General features: G+C 44.4%; 2 protein-coding genes across 2 annotated transcripts in view; both read left to right on the top strand.

Moving 5' to 3' along the window:
• Positions 1 to 4,406, top strand: part of ndst2a (N-deacetylase/N-sulfotransferase (heparan glucosaminyl) 2a) — a 33,655-nt gene extending 29,249 nt beyond the window's left edge. The window contains exon 15 of the mRNA XM_078273888.1: positions 1 to 4,406. This exon is cut by the window's left edge and continues 737 nt beyond it. The gene's annotated coding sequence lies outside the window, so the exon portion shown is untranslated.
• A 3,475-nt stretch (positions 4,407 to 7,881) lies between these two features.
• LOC144532915 (uncharacterized) lies at positions 7,882 to 16,874 on the top strand. The gene is made up of 2 exons (XM_078273889.1): positions 7,882 to 8,900; positions 12,164 to 16,874. Exon 2 carries the CDS (start codon positions 12,170 to 12,172, stop codon positions 13,754 to 13,756), a length of 1,587 nt encoding a protein of 528 aa, XP_078130015.1. The 5' UTR covers positions 7,882 to 8,900; positions 12,164 to 12,169; the 3' UTR covers positions 13,757 to 16,874.
• Positions 16,875 to 18,646: the final 1,772 nt, after the last annotated feature.

Raw genomic sequence — 18,646 nt, 5'->3', positions numbered from 1 at the left:
CAGCCAACAGCTGCATTCCCTCCTATTCGTCTGTTTACTGTACTGACGGACATTTTTAAAATGGATTCAACTAATATGGGTCACTGTAAATATCATGTGTTCAGATTTGGTACACGACTAAGCCCAGTTGTGGTCCAGGCAGGGTTCAAAATTAACTTTTGGTCCACCAGCCAAATGGCTAGTGAATGTAATTTTTTTTACCAGCCAATCAATAGATTACCGTTGTTTTTTGTTTTTTTTGGCTGGTGAGTGAAGCAAATCTACTAGCCCCTTGCATATTTTACCAGCATTTGGCTGGTGGATGGTGCTAATTTTGAACCCTGGGTCCAGGCTCTGGCCCACACTAACATCCTGTCAGTGAGCAGCTTTGTTATACTTTGTTTATTCACTAAGGTCAAGATGCTTTTTGAATGATGATGCACGTTGGCTCCCTCGATTCTCTGATTTTTGTTTAAGACAAGATTATAGACTAGCTTTTAACCTACCTATCATAGTTTATTGAAAATAAACCATCCATGTTTTGACAAACCGAGGGCCCCACACAACACACTGCTGAGCAAAGGTTGTGTTACAGGACTGGATTTTAGTGATTTGAGCAATGGGACTTTGAATTAAGTTTTTTTAACTTCTGGACCCGAACATGAAAGTTCAGGTTTTACTTCATCTTTTTATAATGTGATTTAATATCATTTAGGAATGAGTGGAATTGGTTATATTGCCTCTGGCTGGAGGCTCATGGGTACTGTAGGATGAAGAGTCATCATACATACCCAAGCTGACAGGACAACAAAGTGGAAATATGTACAGCTGTCTATTAGTGTGGCTGAAATTTCCAAGAGACGCGATGAGGACCATTATTATTAAATGAAAATGAATGAATGGTCCACTGCAAATTTCAAAAAATTCATTTAAAGAGACAAAAGTTACATTTAAGGAGTATTCTAGTGATTTAGTATAACGTTGGGGGACTCACAAGAGGCCGATTTTATAAAAAAAGAAAATCTGATACTCGTCCCAACTGGAAGCCTGACATCGCCAGACCAAATCGCAGATGTGATTTACTCTGGAACCTCTCAGTTCATTTCCAAGCTTGTTATCAGCGGCCATAGTCCAAAATGCCTTTGTGCACAATTGGATAGACCTACCACCAGTTGGACCTACCACCAGTTGGACCTACCACCAGTTGGACCTACCACCAGTTATCGCAGCTACACACCGGGCCTGTAATCGGCCGTTAGATAGTCTGGCGAGGTCGGTGACTCGAGTCTGTTCGGTGTGTTCCGTGCCGTCGTCCGTTGGAGGAGCTGTCGACCTTCATTTTGGCCGACCTGACATGCTCAGTCGGAGACAGGACAGTCGGGACTCACCCGGAAATGGCAAGCAGGATGAGCGTGATGAAGCCTCTCAAAATCTGACGAAAATCTGTTAAACTGACCTTTGTTGATCTGAAATGAAGACAGATTCAGCAACTGCACGGCCTATTTCTCTCTTCAAATGTTTTCAGAAACATGTTTCAGTGAACTATTTTAGTCCAATATGAGATCGTATTCTGAACAAGCCGCCATGACAGTCTGGCTTTGAATTTCCGGAGAAAACAAACCCACGTGACGTACTACGTCTCGTCTCTTCGGTGTGTTCCGAGGCATTTTTTTGACGGTCGGACGTCTGGTTGGTGTGTAACTGCCTTTAAACCTACCACCACTTAAGGCTCTGACACACCAACCCAATGACCGACCGTCGGCAGAAAAGCCAGTTGGACAAAAAAGTGTCTCAGGACACACCGAAGTGATGCCGACTTGAGCGTACGTTCTGTGCATGCGCGAGACGTAATATGTCTCCATGACAGCAGGCGGCGCTAATCTGTATTGTCACCCAAAAAATTAAAAACGCGTCACGTGGGTCTGGCTTCTCCCGAATTTCAAAGCCGACCATAATGGCAACTCGTTCAGAATATGATCTCATATTTTACGAAACTAATTAACCGAAACGTGTTTGTGAAAACATTTGAAGGGAGAAACAGGCCGTGCAGCTGCTGAATCTGTCTTCATTTCAGATCGACAAAGGTCAGTTTAAAAGATTTTCATCAGATTTTGAGAGGCGTTCGTCACGCTCATCCCGCTCGTCATTTCTGGTAATTGGTCACTGAGTCCGACTGTCCACTGGCCGATTCAACATGTCAAATCGGCCCAAATGAAGGCCGACGGCTCCTCTGACTGAAGACGGCACGGAACACACCAGACTCAAATCACCGACCTCGCCAGACTGTCCGACAGCCGATAATCGAGTTGGTTTGTCAGCGCCTTTAGACCTGCAACCAGTTAGACCTGCAACCAGTTGGACCTGCAACCAGTTGGACCTGCAACCAGTTAGACCTGCAACCAGTTAGACCTGCAACCAGTTAGACCTGCAACCAGTTAGACCTGCAACCAGTTAGACCTGCAACCAGTTAGACCTGCAACCAAGGTTGTTTTCTAAAAACGCCTCAACGGTGCTCCTCCTTACTTAGCTAGGTTCATGCTCGCCGATTATTTGTCGACGCAAGGATACCAGTTGTCAGTCATCGTCTAAAACCCGCCCCCATATGAGAAACTGGTGATTGGCCGAGGGTCTGGTCGCCTCAAAATCTGTCCAAAACGGAGGGGAACAGACGTATCAGTCAGAGCCAATAAAACATGAGCTCGCCGATTCGTCTGGCATATAACCCCATTTTTGTGAACGTCACGTCTCCAGTTTGTCACTCTGGCTTTTTGTCCATAGTCTCCAAGCTGAGCTAACCAATGACCTCATCAGGTTAATTTTCTTACACTTGACCAAGCTCCTTCAGAACCACAGAAGATGTCATACAGCTGTTAGTCTCGCATTGCCAGACCCTCCTTCACAGCGCGGCGGAGGAGGGTCTGGCTAGTCCACACAGCATAGAGCTCAACAGTGACCAACCACTTTTTTCGGCTCTGTCTCCGGAAGTGTTTTCCCCCATTCAATTGTTTCATTGGCGTATGATAGTGAGTTGTAAGTCTGGAACCGAGCCGACCAGCTACGAGATGAATAGTGAGCGTAACACATTTGATTCAGCGGAAAAAAACATTTTGAAAAAGGCAAAAGGTCCAAGACCGTGTACAGAACCTATCAGAGACTTCAATGGTAGAAGCTCACTCTAGCCGTTCGCGGTTTCGCGGGTACGGTAAATGTTTCTGTGGTAACAGCAAGTTGGACCAATCGGAGATGCTGCTGTTACGCTTAGGATTGTGGGTAGTGTAGTTTTTCTCCTTTTTAAATCGCGGATAAAACGTTTTTTTTCTTAAAACAAGGTTGATTTCATACGGACTTCTAGCTTCTACAGGAGCAGAAACCTTCGTTACACAACCACGTAGGTCGGGGTCAGTCTACCTCGGATGGTTTAGACATTATGACTGATGTTCTAAATCCCCATGGAGAAAATCAATGGGATTTTTACTTCCGGAGTCGGCTGTGGGCGGGACTGTTAAGGTCTATACCTGGATGGGAGAAACACGTCCTCTGGTTTATTGGCATTTCTTTAAACCAACCACAATGGTCTTGGGCGGCGCTAAGCTCCGTACGGAGCCACGGTGCCTCTGCTAAATAGTCTCAGGAAGGAACTTGTTTTGGTGGAACATGTGTACGTTCAAAAGTAGTTTTAGTCGTGCAACAGAAAACTCCGATTGGACAGATAGTCTAGCTAGCTGTCTGGATTTACCCTGCAGAGATCTGAGGAGCAGTTAACCATAGTCCTCACAAATCCACCAGAGGTTAGAACGCCAACACAAAGGAAGAGGAAGGGGACGAATGATATAAGCGTGACATCAGGCGGAATTTCCGGCAGCACCGGAGCAATCCCGGAAATGGAACGTCGTGGATATAGACTATACAACTGTTGACATAGGACTAACCATGACTAGTACATTGACTTGAACATGAATCATATAGAGTAAACTTAACTTCAACAGTGCTTACAGTATTATGTGCTCTAAAATGTTTTTATTAAAATTGTCACTCAAAAAGCATTTCCACCGTTTTCATAGTGATAGTGATGCAGCTGCACGGTGATCGTGATCATGAGCCACAGTCCTGGACCAGAGCTATTTAAAAGCTGGGGTGGGTTTGTGTTCGACTGTGAGAGGGGCAATAAGCAGCTCAGTCAGTAAGAGAAAAGAAAGGGAGCCCATCACAGAATGCTAAACGCACGTCACGTCACCCCACTCACACTCTCACGTCTCCATCCGAGGACTATTACCCACGAATGTCATAGGACAATAGAACAGACATCCGAGTCGGTATGGAGACAAATCAGAAGCTGCTGTCTTGTTCTTTTCTGTTTGTTTTGTATTAAATGTCAAAAGGCCAACACTGTATCAACTCTAATAAACACACAGAGAGGTTGGAAATTATGGCTTTTTTTGTTTTTTTTTAACCTTACTCGCCCTCGCATCACGTATGTGACAGTAGAACAGGCTCATCAAAACATCGTGCAGAGGCCCATTTTGAATTTGTGATATTGGGCTTAAAGCTGTAGGTAGGATTGTGCATCTGAACAGGGAGTGTGTAAATCTCACTACAGACTGTAGGTGGAGCCAGAGGAGCCGGATTCTTTTTTTATTTACCTGCTTCATGTAGTTCTACTGGAACATAGGGGCAGTTTCAGCAGATATGACAGGTAGTTTTATAAGGCTTACCTACTGCAACTTGTATCACCTCTAGAAATTGTGGAGGTTACAGAAGCCAAGTGCTTGAGAAAGCTTAATATTGAGGCTTCTACATTGATGTATGGAGAGGAAAGTAACATGCCGTAGAGCAGTGGAGGTTCCCGACAGGTGGTAAAAGTTCATGTAAAACCTCAAACACGCACACAAAACGGCAGCTATAAAACAGAAAAATCATGCTGTGCGGTGCTCATTGGCTGCAGGAGAAATGACTGCCTTTGTCTACAAGAGGCAACCACATGTCTTCTGCTGCTGCTGTTACTTTCTTCCCTGCGCTGCATCTCATAACTCTTAAATTGACTCCTTGAGTCCTCCACTTGTCTTCCTTCCTCAAGGAAATCACAGGAGCCAGGAGGAGAGAGGAAACGAGCAAATATGTTTAGAGAGATGAGACGTCCTTTCTTCTGAAGCGTCGCATGAATACGTCAGCTGTTTGGGCGGAGTTAGAAACTCCTTCAGCTGCACGGCTTCCAGTAGGGAAGCTCTCGTGTATCCTCGCCTATAGCTCCTCGATGATCCCTCCTCGTTCCTCGCCCCTAGGGCAGAAATAAGAGCTTTGAGACGGCCTTCACCGAGGACGGACAGAACAACTTCCAGTTCAGCCGAGGACCGAGGAGTCGAGGAGCTATCAGATAAGGGGCCATGGGATGTAGCCCTGGTGTTCAGGTTGGCATCCTAAAGCTGGTCTGACAATGACCGAACAGTTCAGCCTGCCGAACGTAAACGTGTGGGTGGTTGGTGAGATTGTCTTATAAGTCACTTCCATGAGGTGTTTCTGTTTTTAACCAATGTGTTTTGAGTTTTCAGATATAATGAATGGAGAATTCTATTCCAGCTGGGAGGAGGCCTCGGGGAAGACTCAGCACTAGGTGGAGAGATTACTGTATATCTCCCTGGGGACGCCTCGGGATCCCCCAGTCGGAGCTGGGTAATGTGGCTCAGGAAAGGGAAGTTTGGGGTCTCCTGCTGGAGCTGCTGCCCCGGATAAGCAAATAATTTTTTTGTTTATGCTTTTATTGGGGTTTTATGCAAGCAGTGTACAGATAGAATTGAATCTAGAATTCCATGAGGTGTTTTGCATCAGAAGGAGAGCAGAATGATGATCTCTCCATCTTGACATCCTGTGGGGTTGATTGGTTGGTGCAGGGAACAGACTAGAGTGTACTAAAGCCTGTACTAAAGCCTGTAGGGCTCCATACCCAGCCGTGATCACACAGCACTGTGCAGATTGGGACATAATGAAAGAAACTATTTGAGGATTAGCACTCCAAAACAACTACACTACAAGCACACAGAAACATACTTTAATACTTTGAACCCACATAGATTGCAAGTAAATAACATTGTACAGAAACACACACAGAGCTGCCCCAAGAAAATCTTCGCCTTAATCTGTGCACATCTGTTAACCACCCAACGCACGCACGCACGCACGCACGCATGCACGCACACACATACATACGCACAGATGCAATAAGATGACTTATTTATATCCCCACACAAACACAAGGGTTAACACTAACCAAACCTACATTCTCATCTTGGGTTTTTAATCGATTTTAAATAAATGATATGAAGATTAAATTAAAAAAAAAATACAAACATTCAAACTGCGATTTTATGATAAATCTGTCCTGTACATTAAAATGCTCAGAAAACTGAACAGAGAAAAATGCCAATGAGCTGAAAACCAGCCAGTGAAAAAGTAAATGGTGAAAGTGCTGAATATGAGGCGCAAATGTTGTGGGTGTTTGGTGCTTAAGGTGAGTCACACCAGGTGAGTCAGGAGCAGATGCTCAAACAAAACAAAACACACATTTATTAATAAATGTAAATATAGACAGAGAGTATGCTTTCTGAGACCTCTAACTGTATTTGAAGTTGCCAAAATATACACGCACCTCCACCCCATCCTCTACACAGTTGCTCGTAGCGTTTATCCAGTCAAATCACGGAGGATTAAAAAAACAAAAACATGATGGGCTCTACAGAAGAGGTCATTATCTTGTAATTTCATGTCCTCTTCGTCTTTTGTCCTTTCTCAGGGGTGATGCATCACTCGAGCTGCTGCGTAGTCGCTGGACTACACCATTTTGTAAATATAGCCATACAGAGAGAGTTTTGTGGAGCTAATAGGTAAGATAAGTTTTGTACCAACTAGTTTGGCAATGGCTTGAATGTAACTGATGATCATTAATATAAAATAGTCGTAGGCGTTGGATGAACTATCTGTCTATTACGTCCGCCATTGTTGTCACCACACCTAAACTACGCCTGTAGCTGCCAGTAGCTCCTCACAGGATTCTGATTGGTTGGGTAAGCTGGTAGTTCACCCCAGTCTTATTCTACATCCATGGTTCAGATACAAATACATGCATTACTTAAAACCTGACATGATGGATTTTGGTGTGAGATGTGATCCCGCACTGTGTGATCTTGTGATATCGCGAGAATATATAGAATCTTTGGGTAAGGTTAAAGGTCCTATGACATGCTACTTTTTGGATGCTTTTATATAGACCTTAGTGGTCCCCTAATACTGTATCTGAAGTCTCTTTTATATAGACCTTAGTGGTCTCCTAATACTGTATCTGAAGTCTCTTTTATATAGGCCTTAGTGGTCCCCTAATACTGTATCTGAAGTCTCTTTTATATAGGCCTTAGTGGTCTCCTAATACTGTATCTGAAGTCTCTTTTATATAGGCCTTAGTGGTCCCCTAATACTGTATCTGAAGTCTCTTTTATATAGACCTTAGTGGTCCCCTAATACTGTATCTGAAGTCTCTTTTATATAGACCTTTGTGGTCCCCTAATACTGTATCTGAAGTCTCTTTTATATAGACCTTAGTGGTCCCCTAATACTGTATCTGAAGTCTCTTTTATATAGGCCTTAGTGGTCCCCTAATACTGTATCTGAAGTCTCTTTTATATAGGCCTTAGTGGTCTCCTAATACTGTATCTGAAGTCTCTTTTATATAGACCTTAGTGGTCCCCTAATACTGTATCTGAAGTCTCTTTTATATAGGCCTTAGTGGTCCCCTAATACTGTATCTGAAGTCTCTTTTATATAGGCCTTAGTGGTCCCCTAATACTGTATCTGAAGTCTCTTTTATATAGACCTTAGTGGTCCCCTAATACTGTATCTGAAGTCTCTTTTATATAGACCTTTGTGGTCCCCTAATACTGTATCTGAAGTCTTAGGGGACAACTAGGGGATGCTAGCCATCTGTTGACATGTCATCATCATGGTAATGTGTGTTCTCCATGTTTTCACACATGGAATATATAGGCTTTTATTTTCAAATATATGTAGACAAATGGAAACTAAAAGCAATGAGTTGATGATGTGTGAAATTGGCTGCGGCTGAGTCAACCACAAACATGGTTGATGTGTTTTGGCTATCTGTTGTCTCGTTGCTCGCTGAAAAAAAAAAAAACCTGCACAGGCCCATTGAGTATTGCAGTTTCCATAGCAACAGGGTTAGTGATGGAGAGTGGGTTGGTGTTGGTGGGAGGGTTGTTGAGCGAGAGAACGACAGAGTGTGAAATTGAAGCGGTAACTGGGGTCAGACTGGAAGCGAGTGTGTTAACGAGAGTGGAGATACAAAGCAGTGGGGAATGGAGACAAAGAGAGAGAGAAACAGGATGTTTTCTTTATTTACTGTCTAGTGCACACACTCATTCATGCATCAGCCCTGCTCCCCTCTTCCCAGGTGGAGGGACAATGACGCTGGCTGCCTATCTCCTCTCATTATCATTCCCCCACCCCCTCCATCCATCTCCCACTACAGCTGGATAAGCCAACCGCTAACCGGCTCGACTCCCTCTTACAGAACAGGGATTTGAAGATTGCAACCTCACATTTGTAATCAGATGTAGGAGAGGATTATCCCGAGGTCTCCTCCATCTTGTTTACAGCCGGAGGGCTGCTGAGACAAAGGAGGGAGAGAAGAGGAGGCTGTGGAGGAGAGCAGAGAGGGATAACAAGCCGCTCAGTGAATGAAGTGTAATTAGCGCTACAGAGAGAGAGAGGGGGAGAGGTCACCTGTGGATGTGTGAAAGGGGGAGGAGGAGGAGGAGGAGGAGGAGGATGCAGGCTTTCTGAGGAGCTGCACCCATCACCCGACACATCCGGAAAGAGGGGAAGGTAGACGCTCCGAGGCAAGTATTTCACTGTGATAGGTAAGCTGCTGGGTGAAAATGTTTAAATCCTCTTTTTCCCTTAGGGAATACAACCATCGTGTGTGTGTGTGTGTGTGTGTGTGTGTGTGTGTGTGTGTGTGTGCGCGCGCGCGCGCGTGCATGCATGTATGCAATTGTTATTGCATGTGCTTGTGCAATCATACTGTATGTGTGTCTGTGTTAATGGTCATGACAATGGTGTGATGTAAAAGTCTTTAGTTCTGGTTTAAGAAGGTTCAGCCCACCTCCTCAGGACACTTTAGCACCCAGAGATGCTACACGTTGTTTCCTTCAATGAGTCAGTGCAGAAATGATCCACGCGTGCTACCTACGTGTGCCAGATTTTGGAAAATCTAAATTTGTATTTTAAAAATGAGTAAAACTAGCATCTAAAAAAAAAAAAAATATTTACTAAAGTTTTAATTGTGATCCTCCCACAAGATGTTTTAGGGTTAGGGGGATCTAATCTGATACAAATTTATGAAAAAGGAAATGTGGGAACATAGGGCCTAATTTTGAAAAAAAAATCTTAGAAATGTGGGAACATAGGGCTGTGGGAACATAGGGCTGTGGGAACATAGGGCTGTGGGAACATAGGACTGTGGGAACATAGGACTGTGGGAACATAGGGCTGTGGGAACATAGGGCTGTTGGAACATAGGGCTGTGGGAACATAGGGCTGTGGGAACATAGGGCTGTGGGAACATAGGGCTGTGGGAACATAGGGCTGTGGGAACATAGGGCTGTGGGAACATAGGACTGTTGGAACATAGGGCTGTGGGAACATAGGGCTGTGGGAACATAGGGCTGTGGGAACATAGGGCTGTTGGAACATAGGGCTGTTGGAACATAGGGCTGTGGAAACATAGGGCTGTTGGACTATAGGGCTGTGGAAACATAGGGCTGTGGGAAACATAGGGCTGTAGGAACATAGGACTGTTGGAACATAGGGCTGTGGGAACATAGGACTGTGGGACCATGGGGCTGTGGGACCATTGGGCTGTGGGAACATAGGCTGTGGGAACATAGGGCTGTGGGACCATTGGGCTGTGGGAACATAGGGCTGTGGGAACATAGGGCTGTGGGACCATAGGGCTGTGGGAACATAGGGCTGTGGGAACATAGGGCTGTTGGAACATAGGGCTGTTGGAACATAGGGCTGTTGGACTATAGGGCTGTGGAAACATAGGGCTGTGGGAACATAGGGCTGTGGGAACATAGGACTGTGGGAACATAGGGCTGTGGGAACATAGGGCTGTGGGACCATTGGGCTGTGGGACCATAGGGTTGTGGGAACATAGGGCTGTGGGAACATAGGGCTGTGGGACCATTGGGCTGTGGAACATAGGGCTGTGGGAACATAGGACTGTGGGACCATTGGGCTGTGGAACATAGGGCTGTGGGAACATAGGGCTGTGGAACATAGGGCTGTTGGAACATAGGGCTGTGGAAACATAGGGCTGTGGGAACATAGGGCTGTGGGAACATAGGACTGTGGGAACATAGGACTGTGGGAACATAGGGCTGTGGGAACATAGGGCTGTGGGACCATTGGGCTGTGGGAACATAGGGTTGTGGGAACATAGGGTTGTGGGAACATAGGGCTGTGGGACCATTGGGCTGTGGAACATAGGGCTGTGGGAACATAGGACTGTGGGACCATTGGGCTGTGGAACATAGGGCTGTGGGAACATAGGGCTGTGGAAACATAGGGCTGTGGGAACATAGGGCTGTGGAACATAGGGCTGTGGAACATAGGACTGTGGGACCATAGGACTGTGGGACCATAGGGCTGTGGGACCATAGGGCTGTGGGACCATAGGGCTGTGGGACCATAGGGCTGTGGGACCATAGGGCTGTGGGAACATAGGGCTGTGGGAGCATAGGGCTGTGGGTACATAGGGCTGTGGGAGCATAGGGCTGTGGGAGCATAGGGCTGTGGGAACATTGGGCTGTGGGAACATAGGCACGCTCCCTGGAGCTGGAGTCGAGGCGTGGTTAGCCTAGCTTAGCATAAAGACTGGAAGCAGGGGGAAACAGCTAGCCTGGTTGTGTGCAAATTTCAAAAACACAACTCTGCTCTCTGATTAACACACCGCAACATTTGTTTAATCTGTCCACAAACGGAAATGTAAAATTGACAATTTGTGGTTTTAGGGGAAGTTACATGCCGGAACTATTTGTTGTTCCACAACAGCAGGGTGCAGAGACTGTGTGCAGCTGCCTGAAGTCTTGTCCTCTACCAGCCCTCGCTATAGAGCTCAACAGTGTGGTTCCGGAAGAAAAAATCCATACGGATTTTGATTATCAGCCATAATGTCTAAACCATCCGAGGTAGACTGACCCCGAGCTGTGAGATTGTGAAACAAAGGTTTCTGCTCCTGTCGAAGCTAGCGGTCCGTATGAAATCAACCTTGTTTGAGGAAAAACATTTAATTTGTGATCTTAAGGGCTTTTCACATTGGGAGCAATTGTCACGCCTCGTAATTCATTTTCAAGCAAGCGGGCAGCTAGGGAGGCGCGGGCAGTTTGACGGTGCAGATCCACCTGGCTGCGCTCCACTATATTCCTATGGGTGACGTCAAGTGACTTTAACGCGCCCGCAAAGCATCCCGGGAAGGCAGCGCTGCATTTGAAAAAATGCTGGGCGTCAAAAAAGCTGGCCGATGCCCATCTTTATGCAAATGAATCCATTGAACGCGATGCGACTATCCAGTAGAAGTAGACGAAAATATTTTCAACCAACCTTTGTTGATCTGAAATGAAGACAGATTCAGCAACTACATGGCCTGTTTCTCTCTTAAAATGTTTTCAGAAACACGTTTCAGTGAACTATTCTTGTAAAATACTAGATCGTATTCCGAACGAGCCGCCATACTGTCGTTTTGAAATTCGGGAGTAGCCAGACCCACGTGACGCGTTCGTCCAATCAGCTGCCGGTCAAGGGCGTGGAGCATCAACCATGGATGTATGACGTCGCGACACCACACTTCAGTCGTGTTGCCAAAGTGGATCCGCACTGTGACAGGCGACGCGACAAGCGGGCGCAAGCGGCGCAATCCCGTGACACTGTTGTCTTCGTGAATTTCATCTTGTCAAATGTCTTTTTTATATTAAATTATGAAAATGAGGCAAAACGGAGAGCAATACTCATTCTACACTCTTGATACAAAATTGCCAAATTAAAAAAATGCATGCTATGGGAATTTTCTGTGTCCTGTGTATTAGACATCCACCCTCTATGTTTTATTTCTTCCTAAAAGTTTTCCATGGCAGAGGCCGGACGTCCTGTGTCCCAGCTGTGCCCACTAGGGGGAGCTGTTTCCTTGGAATCTACCCTCTCTGGTCAGTCCCTCTTTGACATGTCCAAGAGCTCTACAGAGGCTGCTACGCCCTCCAGACTGGCTGGAGGACCAGGTAACACCTTCCAGGAGGAGCCGAAGGAGGCCATCAGTGACATCTGTAAAGAGCATTTAGCAACCTCTCCTACCGGAGAAACTAACTGCAGCAGTCTGAGGGCCGGCAGAGAGCCTGGTAAACAAGAACAAAGCCAGTCTGAACACTGTGAGCCCCAAAGGGTTTCCAGCCACCCTCCTAGTCTGGCTGAGACGCATACACCCTCACATCATCACGGGACAGTCGTGAATGCAAACAATGACAACCCTCAGGCTGGCGGGACAGTGCAGAGCATAAACCCAGCCGCCCTACCGGTTCACAGGAGTCCCTCAGACACTTTGCCTCTGGTTAAACAGGGAGTGGCCCCCCAGGCTGCAGTCAGCCACACGTGTAGACTTGCATACCATGGTGGAGATAACAGTGTCCAGGAGGCTGGGAGTCCCTCTATGTTAGCCTGCAAGCAGCCCACGCAGCTGCAGCAGTGCAACATCATCACCACTATTTGTCGAGGGGTTAGCAGTGGAGAAGGTGTTGTCCAGCTGCCTCAGAGCCGCTGTGTCTGTGTCCCGTTGCCCGCGGCAGCAGCCAAAGTGGAGGGTGTTGTGGAAAAGTCCCATCTTCCCCCTAAATGTGACAACAAAGCACTCTGCTATGGCTCCTACAACCATCATGTCAATTTCGAGGACACGTTTGCTGCCTACTGCCATCCCCAGCCCATCCCCGCCCCCTCCCAGCTGCTGCCACGCCCGGCGGCCGCAGAGCCAAACTGGGACGTGCATCGTGCAGCGGCAACTCCTTCAGTGACAAACCATCTCGCCCTGCCTCGCCTCATCTCCTCTGTCAGCGAGACGGGCCTGGATGCCAAACACCTGCTGCGCTGCTGCAACCTCAACTGCTCTTGGATCAGCTTGCTTCCTCCTGGTGCTGGGCCACAGTCCCAAAAACACTTTGGCGGAGAAGAATGCTGCAGCAGTCCCGTGGGCCAAGTCAGAACCATCAGCCGGGACATGGGGACTATGACGGCGCACAAAGAGCTGAGGGATGTCGGGGTGCAGACGGGACAGACTGTCACACCTCATGTGTTCCCCCAGATCTGTCTGGCAGAGGAGAGCAGGAGTGAGACATCCTGCAGCCAGACATCGAACACTGACAGTGACGGAGGCAAGAAACCGGGTGGAGCTTCCAAGTCCCCAGTGAAGGAGGTGAAGTGGGATGCAGAGGGGATGACATGGGAGGTGTACGGGGCCTCTGTGGACCCAGAGGAGCTGGGCCTGGCCATCCAGAAACACCTGGAGCTGCAGATCAAGGAGACAGCAAGCCACGCGGCCAAGCTGTCCCGCCAGGACACCAACGCCACCCGGCAGGGCGGGAACACTAGCTGGAAGAGAAAGAGGAGCAGGATGATGGGCTCCTTCCGAACCCCGGGCTGCTGCACTCGCAGCACTACAGCTGTGGACTAACTGACCACAACCTGAACACTGTTTACGGCTACTGTCCGCCTCACGTCTGGTAAGAAGGTCTACGGAAGATAGAATGAATGATCGGCATACTTCATATACTTCATGCTTCATATGAAATGTTGATTCAAGATTTGTTATGGTTATGAAAAAGGGAAATCTAAAAGACAGAGTGCTGAAAAGGAAACTTATAATCAACTAACAAGAGCTTTGTCATCATTTTGTTGTCTATGGTTCAATATTTCTTTTATTTCTTCAATATTACTATTGGAATCCTGATTCCTGCAGCTGTGCACTGCCAGTGTTTTCATACCGTACAGGCGTGTCTTCATAACAGACACTTGTGCTGTGTCAGGCAATCTGATACAATAAGTACTACTCTTGTAAAGCTTATAATGGATGTGTGGAGTGGCAAATATCATCTATTTCAATACAGAGACACCTCAACCCCACCCCCCCCCCCAATAAAACAAGACCTACTATTGATATGATGGTAGGGAGTGGTATCTGTGGCACACAGCAGTGACATCCCATAATCAGTAGTGACATATGCCAGTAGGATGGCTATGCTGAGTGATATCTGAGTGGCATATACCATTTAAACCCCTTTAGTGGCCCGTAGGCTTTCCCTTAGCGTCACCCTCAGGAAAACTTTAACCCCACTTTTAGGGAAGGCTATAGCTGCATCATAATCTACATTCTATCTGTCCAACACTTTAGTATTATTTGTGGGGTGAAATGAACATTGCATCTCTCTCTCTTTCTCTCTACCGGTGTCGAGGCCTGTTGGAGATTTCTGCCTGTTAAAATAAAGTTTTCCCCCGCCGCTGTCGCAAGTGCATTTGCTCTTTGGGGGAATTGTTGGGTCTCTGTAAATGATAGAGTGTGGTCTAGACCTACTCTATCTGTAAAGTGTCCCGAGATAACGCCTGCTATAATTTGACACTATAAATAAAAATGAATTGAATTGAATAGCAGCCTACTTAAATGTTGTTATTCTTGGATATAACATTTACACATGGGAAAAGCCATTTGTGCTGAAACTATAGTGACATATGAATACACCCAATAATAGTAATTGAAAGCATAAAACACATTTCATTTCTCAGTATCACGTTTATATAATCCAGACATGAATCCACTCCACTTTATTGTCACAACTGTAGAACTGATGTTAATGTTATACAGCATGTATCAGCTCATAAATTGCTTAGTCATGTATCGTAAACACCAGTAATGGGAAAACATATAATTAAAGTGGTATTAAAAAACGAACACGTATACAGCAAAGACAATGAAGATCCTGATCAGAGCCTCACGGCGAGCCACCGGGCTCCATTAGTGCCATCTGTGAATGAAACGGAGACTAAGAAGGAAACATGATTGTTCATTAAGTTTATTCATATTCCCACTGTGCAACAAGCATATTGTCAGGGTGAAAATCCAGTTTCAGAGATTTTATGTTTTGACGTCAATTACTGTAACATTTTGATTAGAAAAAACAACCAACACTGGAATTAATGAAGCATGTGGAGGTTACGTTGTCAGGTTTTATATAATGTGAAACTTAAATATTTTTTTGTTATACTGTATGTTGTAAGTATATATATTTAATAGTAATATCATTTACAGAAATTGCAATGTAAGACAGACATTGAATGTATTCCTGTTTTCTTCAGTAATGCTGACCTCCATTATTTATATTTCCATTCTGTCTGTCTGTTTCAAACTGTGTGGAGCTGAACTCGTTGTGTTATCAGTGTAGCTATTGACAACAGTGTGGACTCCGAGACAAACAGTTTGCCTCAAGTTTAAATGAACAGTGGGACATCCTGAGCAATCTGTTGACATTTTGGGGAAACCTTTGCCACCTTCCCCAGATGAGAATATGGAGATCAGTTTCCTCTCTTCATGTCCGTTACAGAGATAGACAGTAGGTCTAGGAAGTGTTGGTTCTAGCTTAGCATAAAGCCTGGAAGCCGACTGCTAGCCTAGCTCTATCATAAGAGAAATATGCCTTAATGAAGTTGTGGTTGTGACCAATGTTGTACCTTGGTTGGTGGACCTATCTGTTCACAGAGATGAAACTGTTTATCTTCTCATCTAACAGGATTTATTTACTGAAAAATAACATTACCAATACAGTGGACTACACAATGTTACGATAGAGAGATGCTGACATATACAATGTTTCTATATTGTGTTAAGGTAAACTTTTGTTATTTGAAGATCTTATGTTATGCTGTGTTACGTTATAAGGAACTACACTGTGTGTCCACTGGGGCTGCACAATTAACAACAAACAACAATTACAATTAATATTGCAATATCCAAATCACGGGAGGGGGCAATAAAAATAATAAAAATATAAAAAACTTGACCATCTTTACCGAAACGTTGCCTATTATTAAACGTCATATATGTTTTGCAAGTTAGACAGCGTGCAGGAGTTTTTTTTTTGTAACTTTTTGACCTGCGTGTCCCCCTCCAACGCACCTGACTCATGTTGTCGATGTGCGAAGTATGTTTCTGTACTAAAGGCAAAACGTGTCAAACCATTCTGGATGAAGTATTGTGGTGCTGCAGAGACGTCTACAGTACAAACCCTATCCTACAGACTACAGAAAAACATCTTTGTTTGGTACAGCTCCTTGCAGAAATTACACTATAATGAATTACAGTTTTGAAATTCTAATATTTTTCAATAAAAATGAGAACAACGATACAAAAATGACCATTGCCCACAATATATTTCCCTCATATGGTGCAGCCCCAGTGTCCACTGGTTGAGATGAAGAACGTCTGTGAAATTGAGCAGCAAGGTAGCATTGAACCAGACGGCCTAATTAGCTAAAAGTTCTCTTTCCCTTCTTTGTTTTCTCTCTATTCTGCTTCATACATTATGGCTGCTTTTGAAAAGAACTGCAGCAGTAATCGTTGTTGTTTTGTTTGTGTCGAGGCCCTTTATTAATATATTTCAGGTTCCACACAGGAAGTAATGCAGAATGTCAACTGAGTGTTTATCAGTCGAAAGTCTTGTCAACATGTTGTCTAAATTGAGTGGATCCAAGAGGAACGTGTCCAAAATCTTTATGCCAGCAATAAAAATGACTGAAACTCTGTGGTGATTTTCTTTTGCTGGATAAGTGCAACGGTCAAAGGTTCTCAAACACTAGGGGAGACCGGGGATATTTGTAACATTTGACATTTCTGTCTGTCATCTTGGAGCTCTTTTAAGCCAGTGAGTTCAAAATGTGATTCCATGTGTCTGCTATAAAATGGTGAAGCTGTTATCTCTGAAACCCAAACAGAAATTGCATGGTATACGCTCAAAAACAAGGAGTACAATGTTACAATGTACTCCATAGTCTGGGTTAGTAGTACCATACCCTGGGCTGAAATGTAACTTCAAGAAATACGGATTATGACAGAAACTTTTTTCAACACACTTTTTACGTGTGTGTGTGTGTGTGTGTCTGTGTGTGTTTTTATGTGTTGAGAGGCACTACTCAGTCCGTCTTTCTTTTTCAAGACTGAAATTTAAGGAAAAAACATAAATACAACCAAAATATTGATTGGCGTAGGCTTTAACATTTTCTAACCCAGACTATTGTCGCCAGCTTCATTTACAGCTAACAGCTCAGCATTAACAACCTGCATGAATGAAATCCATATAGACACACAATAAGCATGATTTAAGTTTGTTGAGTTTAAGTACAAAGCTAGCATTGCTAATCCAATTTTTCTTTCTAAAATGTGCAGCGTCTGTCACAGGGTGCTGCTTCTTCCCATGTGTGATACGGACTAAACAGAGCATGTTTAGAGGGAATCAGGTGATTCCAAACTTGTTCCTGATTGGAGAAATTGGACGTGTTACAACTATCCCCGGGCGCCCTACATTTTCCACAAAGTAACATGAAAAGGCAACAGTTTGTGAAGTCTGATTGTTTATGAGCCATGTTGTTCAGATTTGCATAAAAACTTCAATGCTAGGTGACATGAACAGTTAAAGACCATTATGACAGCCATTCACAATGTGGTCAGTATCAACACAGTCAATATACTGTGTTGATGCAGTATTTACACAGTAAATATGCTGTGATGATGCAGTATGTTCAGAGTAAATATACTGTGATGATGCAGTATGTACGGAGTAAATATGCTGTGATGATGCAGTATGTTCAGAGTAAATATACTGTGATGAGGCAGTATGTACGGAGTAAATATACTGTGATGATGCAATACGAACGGAATAAATATACTGTGATGATGCAATACGAACGGAATAAATATACTGTGATGATGCAGTATGTAAAGAGTAAATATACTGTGATAATGCCCTATTTACACACTAAATATACTGTGATGATGCAGTATGAACACAGTAAATATACTGTGTACACAGTATATATATATATATATATATATATATATATATGCAGTATGTACATAGTAAATATACTGTGTACATACTGTGACCTGCAAAAGGTGATTAGTCAATGAAAAGATTTAACTCATGTTTCAAATGTAAATACATCTGTTGCTTTATCATTTATTAGACCATAACAGTCAAAATGCAAAGACATCTCAAAGTGTGATAGTATCAAATCAAACTGTAAGTTTGTTTTAGTAAATGTGCCAATTCGATTGAGAAAAACAATACCACATAACTATTATGTTTCTATATGTTGGACAGCTTATTGTGATTGCTGGTTGCTCTATTTTGCATGTAGGGATTTACACAATGAACATGTGTAAAGTTGCATTGGAAAGTAAAATGATTCAATAGCAAATGAATTATTTTTGATTGATGTAATGTTTGAATGATATTTTGATCTGACTCAGTGCATTTATAAATGACTGGAAAAACGCATGGGTGTTAACGTTTCCATG

Source organism: Sander vitreus, chromosome 17, assembly GCF_031162955.1.
Source record: "Sander vitreus isolate 19-12246 chromosome 17, sanVit1, whole genome shotgun sequence".
Lineage (NCBI taxonomy): Eukaryota > Metazoa > Chordata > Actinopteri > Perciformes > Percidae > Sander > Sander vitreus.
This window is presented reverse-complemented; position numbering and strand designations above follow the sequence as displayed.

Bases quoted from the DNA above. Each gene is read 5' to 3' on its own strand.
- LOC144532915 (XM_078273889.1), top strand. From the start codon at position 12,170: ATGGCAGAGGCCGGACGTCCTGTGTCCCAGCTGTGCCCACTAGGGGGA.